The sequence below is a fragment of the Temnothorax americanus genome, unplaced genomic scaffold (genome assembly GCF_048541705.1).
Source record: "Temnothorax americanus isolate GAGA-0224 unplaced genomic scaffold, ASM4854170v1 Scaffold246, whole genome shotgun sequence".
Classification (NCBI taxonomy): Eukaryota; Metazoa; Arthropoda; class Insecta; order Hymenoptera; family Formicidae; genus Temnothorax; species Temnothorax americanus.
Genome location: NW_027509387.1, coordinates 1 through 15,405, shown reverse-complemented (window position 1 = coordinate 15,405; position 15,405 = coordinate 1). Strand labels below are relative to the sequence as shown.

Here is a 15,405-nt window from a genome sequence, read left to right as displayed (position 1 = left end):
AGATTGATTGATTGATTGATACGTTTAATTATGCCCGAGCAATGGCTAAGGGGCAAAAAAGACAACAATGTCTGATTACAACAGCATATGCTCACTCTCAGACAAAGTAATATAATACTAAAACAAACTTATGGCTAACGCAACTTAGGGACTAGCGCAACTTAAAACCTAATAGGGTAACGCAATATAATACAAAAATAAGGAGTGCACAGAACAATGAAGAAAAAAGAAGAAAGAACACAAGACTCATACGTCCGACTCAGATGAAAGCAAGAACATGCGAAGTAGGCTTTTAAATGATGCAAAAGACGATGCTGAGGTAACTGAGTTAGGAAGAGAATGCCAGAAGTAAATGGAGGAAAGCTGGAAAGAGGATCTATAGGCGACTGTTCTATGAGCGGGAATATGAAAAGTTTGAGTAGAAGATGAAGCAAGCCGGTCAGACTTTCTAAGAGTAGGATCAGGCGGAGTAAAAAGTTCACGCAGGTATGATGGTGAGCTCAAGGGCAGGATACGATAAATCTGGCATCCAAGAAAGTAGTACCGTCTATTTTCAACGGAAAGGTCTAGCAGCGCCAAGTTTTTTTACAAGAAAAATTTATGTATTTTAATAAAATATTTTTATTTTGTACTGTTACCTCTGTAATTCTTTGTGGCCATTAAAAAATACACATGTAAATAACTTTGTATTTAAATATCTTGTATTCCCTTGTTAAATTTAAATAAAATTTTTTAATCTTATAAAATTGTTATTATACATTCTTTTCTAATTGACACAATGTAAAGATTTTCAATAGTAGTTGCACACAATTATTTTTGAGGCAATATACATGTTCTTTCTGTAATTGGCGCTCTAATTTAAAGAGATATCATTTCTTTTTTGTAATTGTAATAGATCACTTGAAGCGCGACTCTTCTTTTTGATAAGGTGACATAATTTTGTGACGTGTATCACTGGGTTATAATTTTTTCGGAATAAAGATACTACTGGGCTTAGATTTTTTCGAGATTTTTCGAGATATAAAGATCTAAAACTTGTTACTTAGGTTTTTTCGAGGTATAATACTACCACTTTCTTTATTTTTTAGGTAACAACATATACACTACTATACGTGTACTTGGCGCCTTTTTTTTACCTTTTTTTAAAATAGCTGGTACACCAGAAATAATTAGTTTGTTTTTATTGTCGTCATGAGCCCGAGGGGTCACCAGGGTTGATTTCAGTTCATTAACTTCACGTGCAAGTATCGCACTCTCATGCTCCAGTACCGCGATGCGCTCCCAGCAAACGAAAAAAGATTGAAAAGAATTAAAACAGGATTGCCAGGAATTCAATTAAGGACTTTCCGAATTCCATTCTGTCCAAAAAAGGGATTGAAATAGTTTCAATATCATGGAATTTCTTATTTTGGAAAAAATTTGTCTTTTTTGAATCCCATCCAATTCCAACACAAAAATATTATACCACTGAATGCCAGGTTAGGGATTGGAAAGTTTCGTGATGAATTCCATTGAATACCATTGATTCCGTTAACGAAATAAATACCACTGGATGCCAGGTTAGGGATTGGAAAGTTTCTTGATGAACTCCATTGAATACCATTGATTCCGTTAACGAAATGAATACCATTGAACGCCAAACTAGGAATTAAAAATTTCCGTATTGAATTCCATTGAATTTCGTCTATTCTGACAATAAAATGAATACCATTGAATGCCAGGATAGGGATTAAAAAGTGTCCGTGTTGAACTCTGTGGCGGTACGCGCCAATAATAGTACACGCCCGCGCGGTATCTGCATTACCGGCAATTCGCGTCGACGCCGCTAGGCGTTGCATCGCCGGGGCATCTTCTCGAGTTCAAAGTTTCGTCTCGACCGCTATGTAAAGGGACCCCCTACGGTGCCTGACAGATCTTACAAATCTCATTTTCGGGCTAATTGCCCGTCGGCAGTAGTGCGTGTAATGCCCTTAGGCATACACAAAAGCTTACCGACGAACAACGGCGCTTGGTCACAGTATATACAGTAGCGCAACTCTCTGTCGGCACCTTTGATGTTAGTGTTGGCCAAAATTCGCGCGCATGCGCGAAATAAAGCAGTATTCTGTCTCACTTCTCTCTTCGTCATCTCTCTTCTTCCTACTCGTTCAGTCCATATTGAGGTTAATTTAACGCAGTTGGCGCGAGATACAACCGTGTCTGTTAGTTTCAATAAAAATTATGCAGAATTATTGTTAACAATGTACAATGTCATGCAATGCGCGCGTAAAAAAATGAAAGAAATTAAAAAATATTAAAAAATATTACATATATATAATAGATGAATCCGTTAATGATGCAAAATAATGATATATAAAATACTAATATATGAAATATTATACTAATAATTAATAATATAACAGTATGTTATATAAATAAATATATATATATATATATATATATTATATGATAAGTCAGAAATAAATGTAAAAAATATAAGTATATAACATATATAATATATAGAATAATTTTCTCGCATAAAATTATACACACACAAAAATTATGTAAACATTTTAAATTAATATAACACTTTTTAGATTAAATGTATACATTTATATATTTTTATAAAATATGTCACATTTTACAATATATTATTTATTAAATATATTATACATTTTGTGTGTGTGTGTGTGTGTGTGTGTGTGTGTGTGTGTGTGTGTGTGTGTGTATGTGTGTGTGTGTGTGTGTGTGTGTAGTAATATAAACTCAATTTTTTAATGATACAATAGTATGTGGTCAATATATATTGATAAAATTTTTACATTTTATTTTATAACATATGTAAATAAATTTTTACAAATAATAAATATATATTATTGAAAACTTTACTGATAATGCTAAGCTATATTGCGCAAAAGATATTGCATTAATAATATTAAAAACTTATTAATATTAAAAACTAAATATATGTATAATTCGCGCATTGTAATACTAATAAAATACATAAACTTCTTCAGCTTTTTGAGTTATGTGTTAATTTAAATTTAATTTTTCTAATATTTTTATAATAAATGCAAAAATAGCTTATATTATTGTTTTCATTTTCCATTGATACTACATCTGTTGATTCTGTAGAAGCTGTAGTACACTGCTGTAAAATAATATATTTTTAAAAAATATTTTTAAGTATCAAAACTAGATTTTTCCAAATAAAGAGTAATTAAAACTAATATAAATAAAAACTTACTTATTATTGGTAAACTCTAAACATCTTGTTGGTACAGCATCTGGATGAAGGCGAGCTCGACTTTTGACGATTTTATACTGATTTTCTTCAAAATGTACATGACACAATCGATAATTGCGGTGAGCATACTCGGGGCCTTTTGGTATTAAATCCAATCTTCTGCATGCTTGAACCCATGCCAACCACCTGTGTATGTCAGAATAATTAATTAAACTATGCAAATAATGAAATAATGATGTAAACAATTACTAAAATAGTATTGTACCTATCATGTTCTTTTGGAAAAAGGAAGAAATGTCGTTTTTCCACATTTATGGTGCTCATACATCCTCTGTCACTGCACACCAATGACTTTCTTTTTTAACGCTTTTAATAGTTTTTTCCATTTTCTAATTCCTTCTCGTAGCAAAAAATCTGAAACAAAGCTAAGATCAAAGTGCTTTCAAAGAAAAGGAAACCTGTATAAAATTTATACAGGTTAACTTTCTTTTCTATACTTCCAATACACAAATCACTTCACAATCACTTCACAATCACTTCACAAATCTCTTCACAATCACACACTTTACAATCACATACTTCACACAATTTTTTTTCCGACTTTTATCAAGTCAATCTATAGCTGTCTATAGCACTTTAACGCCTTAGCATTTAAATGTGCCTCTAAATCCGTTAGAAAAGGAAAGAGAGTAAGAAGAAAAGAGACAGAGGTAGTGCTTTATTTCGCGCATGCGCAATCTGTTTTGGCCAACACGAAATCAGAGGAGTTGCGCTACTGTATATACTGTGGTCGCGATCGACTTCCTACACCTAGTGCACTCACGCTGCATTCCCGTCAGTCAAGAAGCAGTAATCGATCACTCGAGATGACGCAGGGATCGATGTAAAAGTCACTACATGCAGACAGTGATGCCCGGTAGTGATAAGCGCATGCACAACTGTGATCATAAAGTCACCACACAGAGACAGTATTGCGTAAGGCGGCCAATCAGCAGTCAGTCAGGCAACACATGCCCAGGGTAGCGATCATGTAACTTTTTTCCTAGAGCGGAAACGTGAAAAGTGAAAACTTTTATGTAACTATCTCTTTCTATTGGTGTTGAATAGAAAGAGATAAACTTTTCACTTTTCACATTTCCGTCTTAGGGGAAAAGATACATGATCGATCCCCGGAGATAGCATCCAGATAGAGAAGGTTGGCAGCGATAGGAACATGCGCAGTAGCTGCCAACATCAACCACAGACCAAGAAATACAGAAAGATCGGCAAGGCAGGCGCATGCGCAGCAGGGGCCAACGCTTTACCACAGTATACAGTAGCGCAACTCTCTGTCGGCACTTTTGATGTCGGTGAAGCCAGATTCACAGTACGCATGCGCAAGTTGAGCCAGTGTGGGGAATTGCTACCGCCATTTTCTCCCTAGCGTAGAGTGGTGGAATCGAGAGCCTTTTCTAGATAGTGTGCTGCCTGCGTGCAGCGTTAGAGAGACTAGACCTTGTTCAACGCTCGACCGAGAAGGTTCTTACGTTCATAATAAACTTGTTCTTTTCTAACCCTCAATTCTGTGTGGTCTACCATTTACCCTCATCACATCTACAACGGATTGTGGATCCGTCCTGGGATCAGACGAGAGTCAATTTCCCACATTGGTGACCCCGACGTGATCAGCAAGAAGGAAGTCGCCGGATTTCTGCCGGCAGCCGATTGGGCATTACCGCACAGCGAGCAGGGAGGAACCTGGACGCCTTCGTTAAGGAAAACGAGGCGATAGACAGTCAGGTTTGGCAAGGTCGAGCGTTCCCGCGAGCCTACGACGATATCGTCGAAAGCAGGCGCCGGCGCGCAGGACAGCGCGCGGCGGGCATTAGCACGTGCATACCGCACCGCTGCAGAGGACGTCGCCACGCAGATACGTAGCCATCCACCAGCACGAGAGTACTGCATCGCTGCCTAGAACGTCGCCACGCAGATACGTAGCCATCCACCACGGGCACGCCGTATCGTAGCCGAGAACGTCGCATCGGCGGTGCCAGCAGCAGTGGGCGCACACGAGGACATCGTCGTCATCGGCAGCCGGAGATCCATTGTCTTCAACGGTCGAGGTACAACCGGGAGGTTCGGTCCGTGAACAGTCTAAAACAAAAACATTTTCGCTTGTGCGCGTCGAGCGTACCGCCATTGCGTCTCAGAATTTTCGAACCATCTTGTGTTCGCGCGTGTCGGTGCAAGTCCGCGCATGTCCGTTGCCGCCCAGGCAACGCTCTCGTTCTAGTTCGCGCGTCCAACGTCGCCAAAACATTAAAACGCAGCGCAACGCGACGCGATCGTCTTTTCAAGCAAAATAACATCGCGCAACGCGACGCCCTTATCGTCATTATCGAGTGCGATCGAAAACATTAACCTCGCGAGCGATAAATTTAAGAACAAACCGCACAACGCGTAATCACCACAATGCCGCCTTCCACGATCGAAGAATTGCGGGAGCAGGTAGCGCCACATATATACTGTGGTAGCGCAAATGCGGGACGCGCTTCAAAACGTGCAAGGGCAAGCCGGTGTAGGCCCTCCGCGCGTCGATGCGTATCGGATTCCAAAAATTCCACCGTTCTTAATCAAAGACCCGGTTATATGGTTTATTCAAGTTGAAGCTACGTTCGAAACCACGCGTATAACCGATCAAAAAACTAAAGCACATTACGTTATTATGTCACTGGATGCGGAAGCTATCGCTTGTTGTAGAGATCTCATCGCAGAGCCTGATGAACATGAACCATATGAAAAATTAAAGGCGCGCATAATAGAAAACTTCTCAGCGTCAGCCAAAAGTCAACTTCGTCAGCTAATTAAGGGGCAGGTCTTGACCTCTGGCAAACCGTCGCAAATTCTCGGCAGACTACGTAATCTGAATCCGGACAAACGTTGTGACGACGCGGTTTTAAAAACAATTTTTTTTTAGTATCTCACGCCCTACACGCGCGGAATTTTAGCAACTTCCAAGTGTACAGATTTAGACAAACTAGCCAAAATGGCCGACAAGATAGCTGAAACATCCAGCGAATCTACCTACTGCGCGGCTGCGTCCACCAATGAGTCGACATTGTCCATTATAAAATTACAATCATCCGATTTAGAAAGCAAGATCGACCGCCTTGCTACCGAACTCGCAGCTCTCTCGACATTAGTCAAGCAATCGAGCAGGTCACGTACCGACAGCGGTTCGAGCAAAAATCGTGCGCGTTCTAAAAGCCGATCCAGACTCTGTTGGCCTCACAGAACCTTTGGAGATAAGGCGCGCGCATGCAAGGGCACTGATAAATTCCCGTGTTCGTGGCCGAAGTGCAAGGCCATTACAAATGACGAGAAGGGGGAATAGTCGGGTCTGCCAAAATGGAGGCGAATGAAGCAGACCCTAATTCATCGGTACCCCTCCACATTCGCGATCGCCTCACAGGGGAACAATTTCTTATTGATACGGGCGCAGAAATCTCATTGCTTCCTGTCGGTAACACCGTCAAGCAAACTCCCAGTAATTTTAAATTATACGCAGCTAACGACACTCTAATCAATACGTATGGGCAGTCATTTCGAACCTTGCACCTCGGTATACGTCTACTCACGTGGAAATTTTGTGTAGCATCAGTACCGTATCCAATCATTGGCGCCGATCTGATCAAACATTACGGTCTCTTGCCTGATCTTAAGCATCGCAGGCTTATTGACCCAATAATTAACGCGTTTACTCGTGGCGTGGTTAAGACGGTTGCAAGCTCACCTATCAGCATGATCAACCCTAACATAAAATTTGCGCAAATTTTAGCTGAATTTCCGGAGGTTATCGGGCCTAAGCAATTGGTTCAAACGGACAATGAAAAAATTATGCATCATATAATCACAACGGGCCCACCCGTTGCTGAGCGTCCGCGTAGACTAAGTCCAGAGAAATTAAGAATCGCGAAAGCAGAATTCAAGCGGTTGATCGAACTCGGTATTTGTGCGCCGTCCAGTAGCCCTTGGGCTAGTCCCATCCACATAATTAAAAAGAAAGACGGTTCGTGGAGAATTTGCGGAGATTATCGTCGTGTCAACGCGATTACCGATCCGGACAGGTTTTCCGTTCCGCATTTGCACGACTTCTCCTCCAACCTTCGTGGAAAAACTATATTTTCCAAGCTCGATCTCCACCAAGCATATAACCAAATTCCGGTCGCGCCAGCAGACGTTCCCAAGACGGCAGTTATCACGCCGTTCGGACTCTTTGAGTATAAATTTATGACATATGGCCTTAGAAACGCCAGTCAAACATTCCAGCGTAAAATTTACTGTGCGCTTGTCGACCTGGAATTTGTCTTCGCTTTTATCGATGATATTCTCATAGCATCCTCATCGCCGGAGGAGCATGAGAAGCATCTGCGAATTGTATTACAGCGGCTGCAAGAACGTCAGTTACGACTTAACATCGATAAGTGTCAGTTTGGAGAATCTAAAATGGAATTTCTCGGTTACATTATTAGTAGCGAAGGTTGTGCACCATCCCCCGAGAAAGTTCAAGCCATTCTTAACGCTCCCAAACCCCGCACTATTTTTAAATTGCGCCGTTTTCTCGGTAGTATCAATTTCTACCGTCGACTCATGCGCGACGCGACCAGCCTTCAAGCGCCACTTAATGAGTATCTCCGAGACTCGCGCAAGAACGATAAACGATTGATCGCATGGACTCCGGTCGCGGAGGAAGCTTTTGCTAAATGCAAAGAGAACTTAGCCAACGCAGTTATTCTGGCACACCCGGCGGAAACGGCAGAAACTCGTCTTGTTTGCGACGCGTCTGACTACGCCATGGGAGCGGTTCTCGAACAGCGCCTCGACAATATATGGAAACCTCTTGGGTTTTTCTCACGCAAATTTTGTCCAGCGCAACTAAAATATAGCGCCTACGATCGCGAATTAACAGCTATTTATGAAGCGACTAAGTATTTTCGATACTTTTTGGAGGGTCGCGACTTCAAAATAGTTACGGACCACAAACCGCTCATTTACGCTTTTTTTCAACGTTCCGATAAAGCCTCGCCGCGGCAGCAAAGGCAACTTTCGTTCATTTCACAATTCACCACGCGTATCGAGCACATATCTGGTAGCAACAACGTCGTCGCCGATTTTCTTTCTCGCGTTGAAACCATTCGTTTGCCAACCAAAATCGAATTAAACGAGCTCGCCGAGCAGCAGGAACGCGACGAAGAACTTCAAGTTATCCGCGAGACACCGGACATTCCGCTAACTATGAAACGGATTCAATGGGGCCCAACCCATACCACGGTTTATTGTGAGATGACCGGAGAAGCCATCCGGCCATACATACCGGCATCTCTTCGCAAACGCGTATTTCATTTATTTCATGACACGGCTCATCCAGGTGCCAAAGTCACAGATCGCGTTATTCGCCAACGTTACGTGTGGCCTAACATGCATCGTGACATCGCGAAATGGTGCAAAAATTGCATTGACTGTCAACAGTCAAAAATCTCACGGCACGTGCAAACGATTTCAGATAAATTCGTCGCACCGGACGCCCGTTTCGAACATGTACATATGGATATAGTTGGTCCCTTGTACGAGTCGGATGGGTACAAATATTGCCTTACGCTCATTGATCGATTTTCGCGTTGGCCTGTAGCGGTCCCTCTAAAAAATATCGAGGCTACAACAATCGTGCGAGCGTTTTACGACAATTGGATCGCAAACTTCGGTGCGCCTAAAACATTGACCACCGACCAGGGCAGTCAGTTCGAATCGCAATTATTTACAGCGCTTTTACAGCTAATCGGCTGTCAGCGCATTCGCACTACAGCGTATCATCCTGCCTCGAACGGTCTAGTAGAGCGATGGCACAGAACCTTTAAAGCCGCAATTATGTGTCACGCAAACGAAAATTGGACTAATGTGCTTTTAACCGTATTACTAGGTGTTGAAAAATGCGCCGTATATGCTCGTATATCATGTGTGCAGTACATACGCGTGAGTACTGAGACTTTGCAAAATCCCTAGTCAGTGACTCTAGAGACAAATCGAGTTCAGCAATTACGAGCACTGCGTTGCTCTCCCTCTCTCAAGTTTCGTAGTCCGACACGTGTAACACGCATACTTTTCGCTCTACAATAAATTGTCAGTTATCTATACTTTTCCGAATTCATCCACCTGCCCAAAATTTTCAACAGGTTATGGGCCCAGCAGGCTTCGGTTGCGAAAGGTGTGAAGGGCATTTTTTGAGCGTTTTCGAGAACTGAGGGTGCGAGTCGTGTGTGCACGTGGTCGAGCGTAAAGGACAGCCCGGTGTGCACGCGTACAGCGGTATCGTTTAACCGCCGATTGTGTGAGTTCGGGCGCGTACGTACAACGGGTGGTACACGCGTGTGAAGACAGTCGAGAGAGCAGTTATTGTTGTCTAAGCTTAGATCAATGATGAGTGAGCCGACGCAAGTTTCGTTTGTGCACAAGTTGAACGGCAGCAATTACAAGCTATGGAAATTCCAAGTAGACGCCGCTCTGCGCAGAAAAGGACTGACGAAATATGTGACGGAGGTCGTGCCGGCCGGTGCGACAGCGGCACAGCAAGATGTGTTTGACATCAACGATGGCAAAGCAATGTCTCTACTAATCTCGTCCCTCGAGAGCACTGAGGCGCAAAACGTTCTGACGTGTTTAACGGCAAAGCAAATCTACGATAAACTCGGCGCAATCTATGCCAAGAGAAGTGAAGTGAGTGTTATGACCCTCTATGAAGAATATTTTGCGTTAAAAATGGCCGAGGGCGAGTCAGTTACGACCTACGTATCCAAAGTCATGAAACTCGCTTCGGAGATTGAGGATCAAGGAGAGAAACTCTCAGACAACATAAAAATGTCAAGAATCATCAGTAGCCTGCTGCCGCGTTTCCAAAACTTCAAGACGGTATGGTACAACATCAAGGAAGGGCGCGATCTGGACAACCTGCTGTCACGTCTACGACAAGAGGAAGATCAGTTAAATAAAACCAGTGGCACAGATGACACGGCGTTTGCAGCACAGAGAGCTGGTCAAAGGGCAAGGTCGTTCTCTAAGGACAACCGAGTTTCAATCGCCGAGCAAAAAAAGTCTACAGAGTGCCATAACTGTGGCGAAACAGGACACTGGCATCGTGAGTGTCCACAAAAACAGAAGAAGGAAAACACGGACAAGAAACAGCCGGCTGCTTTTGTAGTGATGCCAAGTGAAATTCGAGATGTCGCGCTGAAGGACGTGTGGATTGTTGACTCTGGCGCGTCGCAACACATGACAAGCCGAAAAGAGTGGTTTAGCGAATTGAATGAGAACCCTTCGGGGAAGTACGTTAGAGTCGCGAGCAATGAGAAGCTCCCAATTCGCGGATATGGTACGATAAGTGCTTCGATGTGGAATGGTGCAAGTTGGGAAGCATGTGTATTAGAGAATGTGCAGTATGTGCCTGGTCTCGGACCAAACCTCTTCTCCACCGGTACAGCAACGTCACGAGGTTTCGTGATGGTTGAAAAGGAGCGCAGTTGTGAGTTGCGATATCCGGATGGAAAAATTGCGGTGATCGATGTCAAAGACAGTCTGAACCAGTATCGACTGGGATTTCGTTTAAAAAATGAAATATTAGCGAACAGTGCGACAGTAGCGTCACTTCGCAGATGGCACCAAAGACTCGGGCACCTGAACGTGAGTGTAGTAAAAAACATGGTAAAGAAAAACGTTGTGGATGGTGTGTCTCTCTCAGACGAAAAAAAGTTCTTTTGTGGAGACTGCGCCGTAGGAAAGATGCATCGAGTTTCCCATCCGTCAGTGAAAGAGCGCGAATGTCAGCCGGGCGAGAGACTTCACGCAGATGTCTGTGGTCCCATGAATGTGATGTCAGTGGGAGGCTACAGATACCTCCTAGTGTTTAAAGATGAGGGCACGGGTTTTCGCTATGTGCACTTCCTCGAGCACAAGTCAGACGTTAGTAGCAGGATCGATGATCAGCTGAAGGCAGTGGAAGTCGTGACTGGACATCAAGTAAAATCCCTCCGAACGGATAACGGGTTGGAGTTCGTCAACAAGAAAGTCGCCGAGTTGTTACGGAAAAGAGGTGTGTTGCATGAAAGAACGTCCCCATATACACCAGAGCAGAACGGGCGTGTGGAGCGAGAGAATCGAACGATTCAAGAGTCGGCGAGGACAATGCTGCTAGCGAGTGGCCTTCAAACAAGTCTGTGGCCTGAGGCGATCCGAACTGCCGTATATATCCTGAACAGAAGCCCAAATTCTCGCAACATGAACAAGACACCTTTCGAGCAATGGTTTGGTGTGAAACCAGACCTGGGGCACTTGAAGATTTTTGGCACAGAAGCGTACGTACACGAACCAAAGGAGCTTGGAAGAAAGAAGTGGGACGCAAGAGCCAGAAAGGCATACCTCGTAGGCTACGAGTCAACGTCAAAAAACTATAGACTGTACGATCCGATAAAAAAGAAAGTGATTGTCAGCTGTGATGTCAGATTTGATGAGGATCATGCAGCCGAAAGGTTATTGGAGGCGGAGCAGGCACTGACTGTTGATCTCGATGATGGAGAGGATAGCGAGGGCATGGAACGGCAGAATGAGAAAGCAGTTGAAGTGGATAATGCGACAAATAGGGGCGAAGACAATGGAGCCGCAGGAACAGCTGATGAATTCGCTGACGCCATCGAGGACCGAACCCAGGAGGAACGCTATAATTTGCGACCCTACATTTATCAGCCAGATTGGTACGAGGCGCAAGGGCATTGCGCAATAATTGAGGAAGTAAACAGCTATGAAGAGGCTATGGACTCAAAAGATGCGGCCAAGTGGAAGCAGGCGATGAGTGAGGAGTTCGAAGCTCTTGAAAGAAACGAGACTTGGGAGCTCGTGCCACGACCACCCGGGCGGAACATTATTACGTGCAAATGGGTGTACAAAATAAAAAATGTGGCCGGTTCAACCGAAGCAAAAGCGAAGGCACGTCTGGTGGCCAGAGGCTTCAGCCAGCGCGAAGGAGTAGACTACAGCGAGGTATTTTCCCCTGTAGTCAGATACGACTCAGTGAGAATCATGCTGTGTATCGCAGCAAAAGAGGACCTGGAAATCGTCCAGTTTGACATCAAGACAGCGTTCCTCAACGGCGAACTAAACGAAGAGGTCTTTATGGAGGTCCCAAAAGGACTCAACGTTAACAGCAAGGAACTAGTATGCCGTCTGAAGAAAACTCTGTATGGCTTGAAGCAAGCTCCGAGAACGTGGAACCAGACGTTCACTGACTGTCTCAAGAAGTTCAATCTAGTGCCGAGCCAAGCAGACCCATGCGTGTTTTATGGGACAGTTGATGGACATGAACTGTACGTGCTGCTCTACGTGGATGACGGCCTAGTGCTGTCAAGAAGCAGCGAAGTGATTCATCAGTTGCTGAGACACCTGAAGAGAAACTTCGAATTGACAATCGGAAATTGTCAATACTACGTGGGTATGGAGATAAGAAGAGATCGTGCCAAGAAGAGGATATGCATCGGACAGCAAGCATACATCAAGAAACTGATATCGAAGTACCACCTGGTAGACGCAGTTACAGCAAGTACTCCAGCTGATGGATACGTGAAGCTTACGAAGGGACAAGATGAGAGTAAGGTGAATTTCCCATACCGTGAGGCCGTGGGATCACTCCTGTATGCAGCATTAGTGTCCAGACCTGATGTCGCCTTTTCAGTGGGAGTTGCCAGTCGGTTTCTTGAGAATCCCGGGATCGAGCAGGTGACAGCAGTTAAACGGATCTTGAGATACCTGAAGGCGACATCAGACTTTGGAATCGTATACGAGACATCGGCACCGCTGACCGGGTACACCGACGCTGACTTTGCTGGTGCAGAAGGCCGCCAATCGACAACTGGTTTTGTCTTCACCCTAGGAGGTGGACCAGTAACTTGGCGCAGTCAGAGACAAAAGAAAGTCACGCTATCGACTACGGAAACAGAATATGCAGCGAGCTGCGAAGGAGCGCGAGAAGCCTACTGGATTCGCCAACTGCTCAAGGATGTCAACAAAGAGTTGGAAGGTCCAACTCCCTTACGCATCGATAACCAAAGCACCTTGAGACTGATAAAAAACCCTGAAGTGCACGCCAGAACAAAGCACTTCGACGTGCAGTTACACTTCATTCGGGAGGCAAATGAATCAGGGACTATTGCAGTGGAATACGTGCCTAGCGACGAGCAGCTGGCAGACGTCTTTACTAAGCCGCTGACGAGAGACAATTTTGTCAAGAACATCGAAGGCTTGAACATAGTGAAGATATACGACGAGTGGGAGTGTTGAAAAATGCGCCGTATATGCTCGTATATCATGTGTGCAGTACATACGCGTGAGTACTGAGACTTTGCAAAATCCCTAGTCAGTGACTCTAGAGACAAATCGAGTTCAGCAATTACGAGCACTGCGTTGCTCTCCCTCTCTCAAGTTTCGTAGTCCGACACGTGTAACACGCATACTTTTCGCTCTACAATAAATTGTCAGTTATCTATACTTTTCCGAATTCATCCACCTGCCCAAAATTTTCAACACTAGGTTTACGCAATCATGTCCGTCTTGACACCGGAGCGTCGCCCGCGGAATTTGTGTACGGAACAACCCTGCGCATTCCGGGCGAATTTGTACTTCCGGACGATTTTACTCCTAACCCGCACGCATTTATCGAAGAATTTCGCGAACACATGCGTAAGGTCAAACCAGTTCCAATAGAACACAGACATAAAAAACGTGCATTTTGCTTCAAGGACTTACAATCTTGTACACATGTTTTTCTTCGCGTAGGAGGCACTAAAAGAACTCTCGAACGTCCGTACACAGGGCCGCATCGTATTATTAAGCGAGTTTCCGACCGCGTTTTCGATATAAATGTAAACGGCACCGAGCGCAGCGTGTCCGTAGAAAACTTAAAACCGGCATACTTTGTACACGACGACTTAGCTAATACGACACCAACGTGCAATCAAACACTCAATCCGTCCGTCGTTGCACAACCAGCGTTAAGGACATACGCACGTCCTAAAAAGAAAGTTACCTTCGCCTCTCAAGTAAGTAATTATAAGTACTAAAAAATTTATGTTCCTCACGAAGCTATGTACACCAAAGTTTAAGTTAAGTAATATATTTAGTATATTAAGCAAGCTATTCATATAGTAGCATTAATTCGTTGCCACTCGGGGGGGAGTATGTGGGGAATTGCTACCGCCATTTTCTCCCTAGCGTAGAGTGGGGGAATCGAGAGCCTTTTCTAGATAGTGTGCTGCCTGCGTGCAGCGTTAGAGAGACTAGACCTTGTTCAGCACTCGACCGAGAAAGTTCTTACGTTCATAATAAACTTGTTCTTTTCTAACCCTCAATTCTGTGTGGTCTACCATTTACCCTCATCACGTCTACAACGGATTGTGGATCCGTCCTGGGATCAGACGAGAGTCAATTTCCCACACCAGTTTATACGGTAACGCCATCTGAATCTCTCTCTCACTTACTCTTTTCTTCTGTCTATATGTTGTCTTTCTAATTCATTGTTACATCAGAGAAATCGGATTTTCGGATTATAAATAAGCATCATGGTTGGTAGTAACAGTTAAAAAGTTAAAAGTTAAATAATGAAGTTAAAAGTTAATAACTTTTTTAACTCAACTTAATTAATTTTAAATAAATTTATTTTTAACTTCAAGTTATTTTCTAATTATTTTTAAAGCATATAAAACCTAACTTATTAACTTTTTGTTTTAGTTAAAAATGTAATTATGTAAAAGAAAAAATTATTAATAAGATACATATATATTCTCATATAAAAAATAATATTTCTTTTTTATAAACATTAAATTATTTAAACAATTAAAATATTAAATTTATTTAATGTGTATGATTTATATTATAATTATTTTATTTAAAGTAATCTAATTTTAAAACATGTTACGACATTCTAATTTAATATAAATTTTTAAAATTAACTTTTTATTTAGCTAAAGTAAGATAAGTTAATGTAATCTCTAAATGCAATATTTACTATTTTTTTGTTTATGTGACTTTTAACGTAATTAAATTATTTTTATAAATTATTTAAATTTAATTTATAATTTATAGTGTTAAAAAATATTAACTTTCCT

The 15,405-nt window shown here is 42.8% G+C and overlaps 1 protein-coding gene across 1 annotated transcript; it reads right to left on the bottom strand.

Annotated features, from left to right (window-relative positions):
- Positions 1-2,498: 2,498 nt before the first annotated feature.
- On the bottom strand, positions 2,499-8,452 carry LOC143898901 (52 kDa repressor of the inhibitor of the protein kinase-like). The gene is made up of 3 exons (XM_077408698.1): positions 3,492-8,452; positions 3,227-3,412; positions 2,499-3,130 (listed from the first exon to the last, which is right to left on the bottom strand). The coding sequence occupies exons 1-3, from the start codon at positions 3,548-3,550 to the stop codon at positions 3,094-3,096; spliced, it is 282 nt and encodes a 93-aa protein (XP_077264824.1). The 5' UTR covers positions 3,551-8,452; the 3' UTR covers positions 2,499-3,093.
- Positions 8,453-15,405: the final 6,953 nt, after the last annotated feature.

Coding starts and splice junctions, on each gene's coding strand:
- LOC143898901 (XM_077408698.1), bottom strand. CDS start 3,550: ATGAGCACCATAAATGTGGAAAAACGACATTTCTTCCTTTTTCCAAAA. Junction 3,413..3,491: donor TTTCCAAAAGAACATGATAG/GTACAATACTAT, acceptor TGACATACACAG/GTGGTTGGCATGGGTTCAAG. Junction 3,131..3,226: donor TTAGAGTTTACCAATAATAA/GTAAGTTTTTAT, acceptor ATTATTTTACAG/CAGTGTACTACAGCTTCTAC.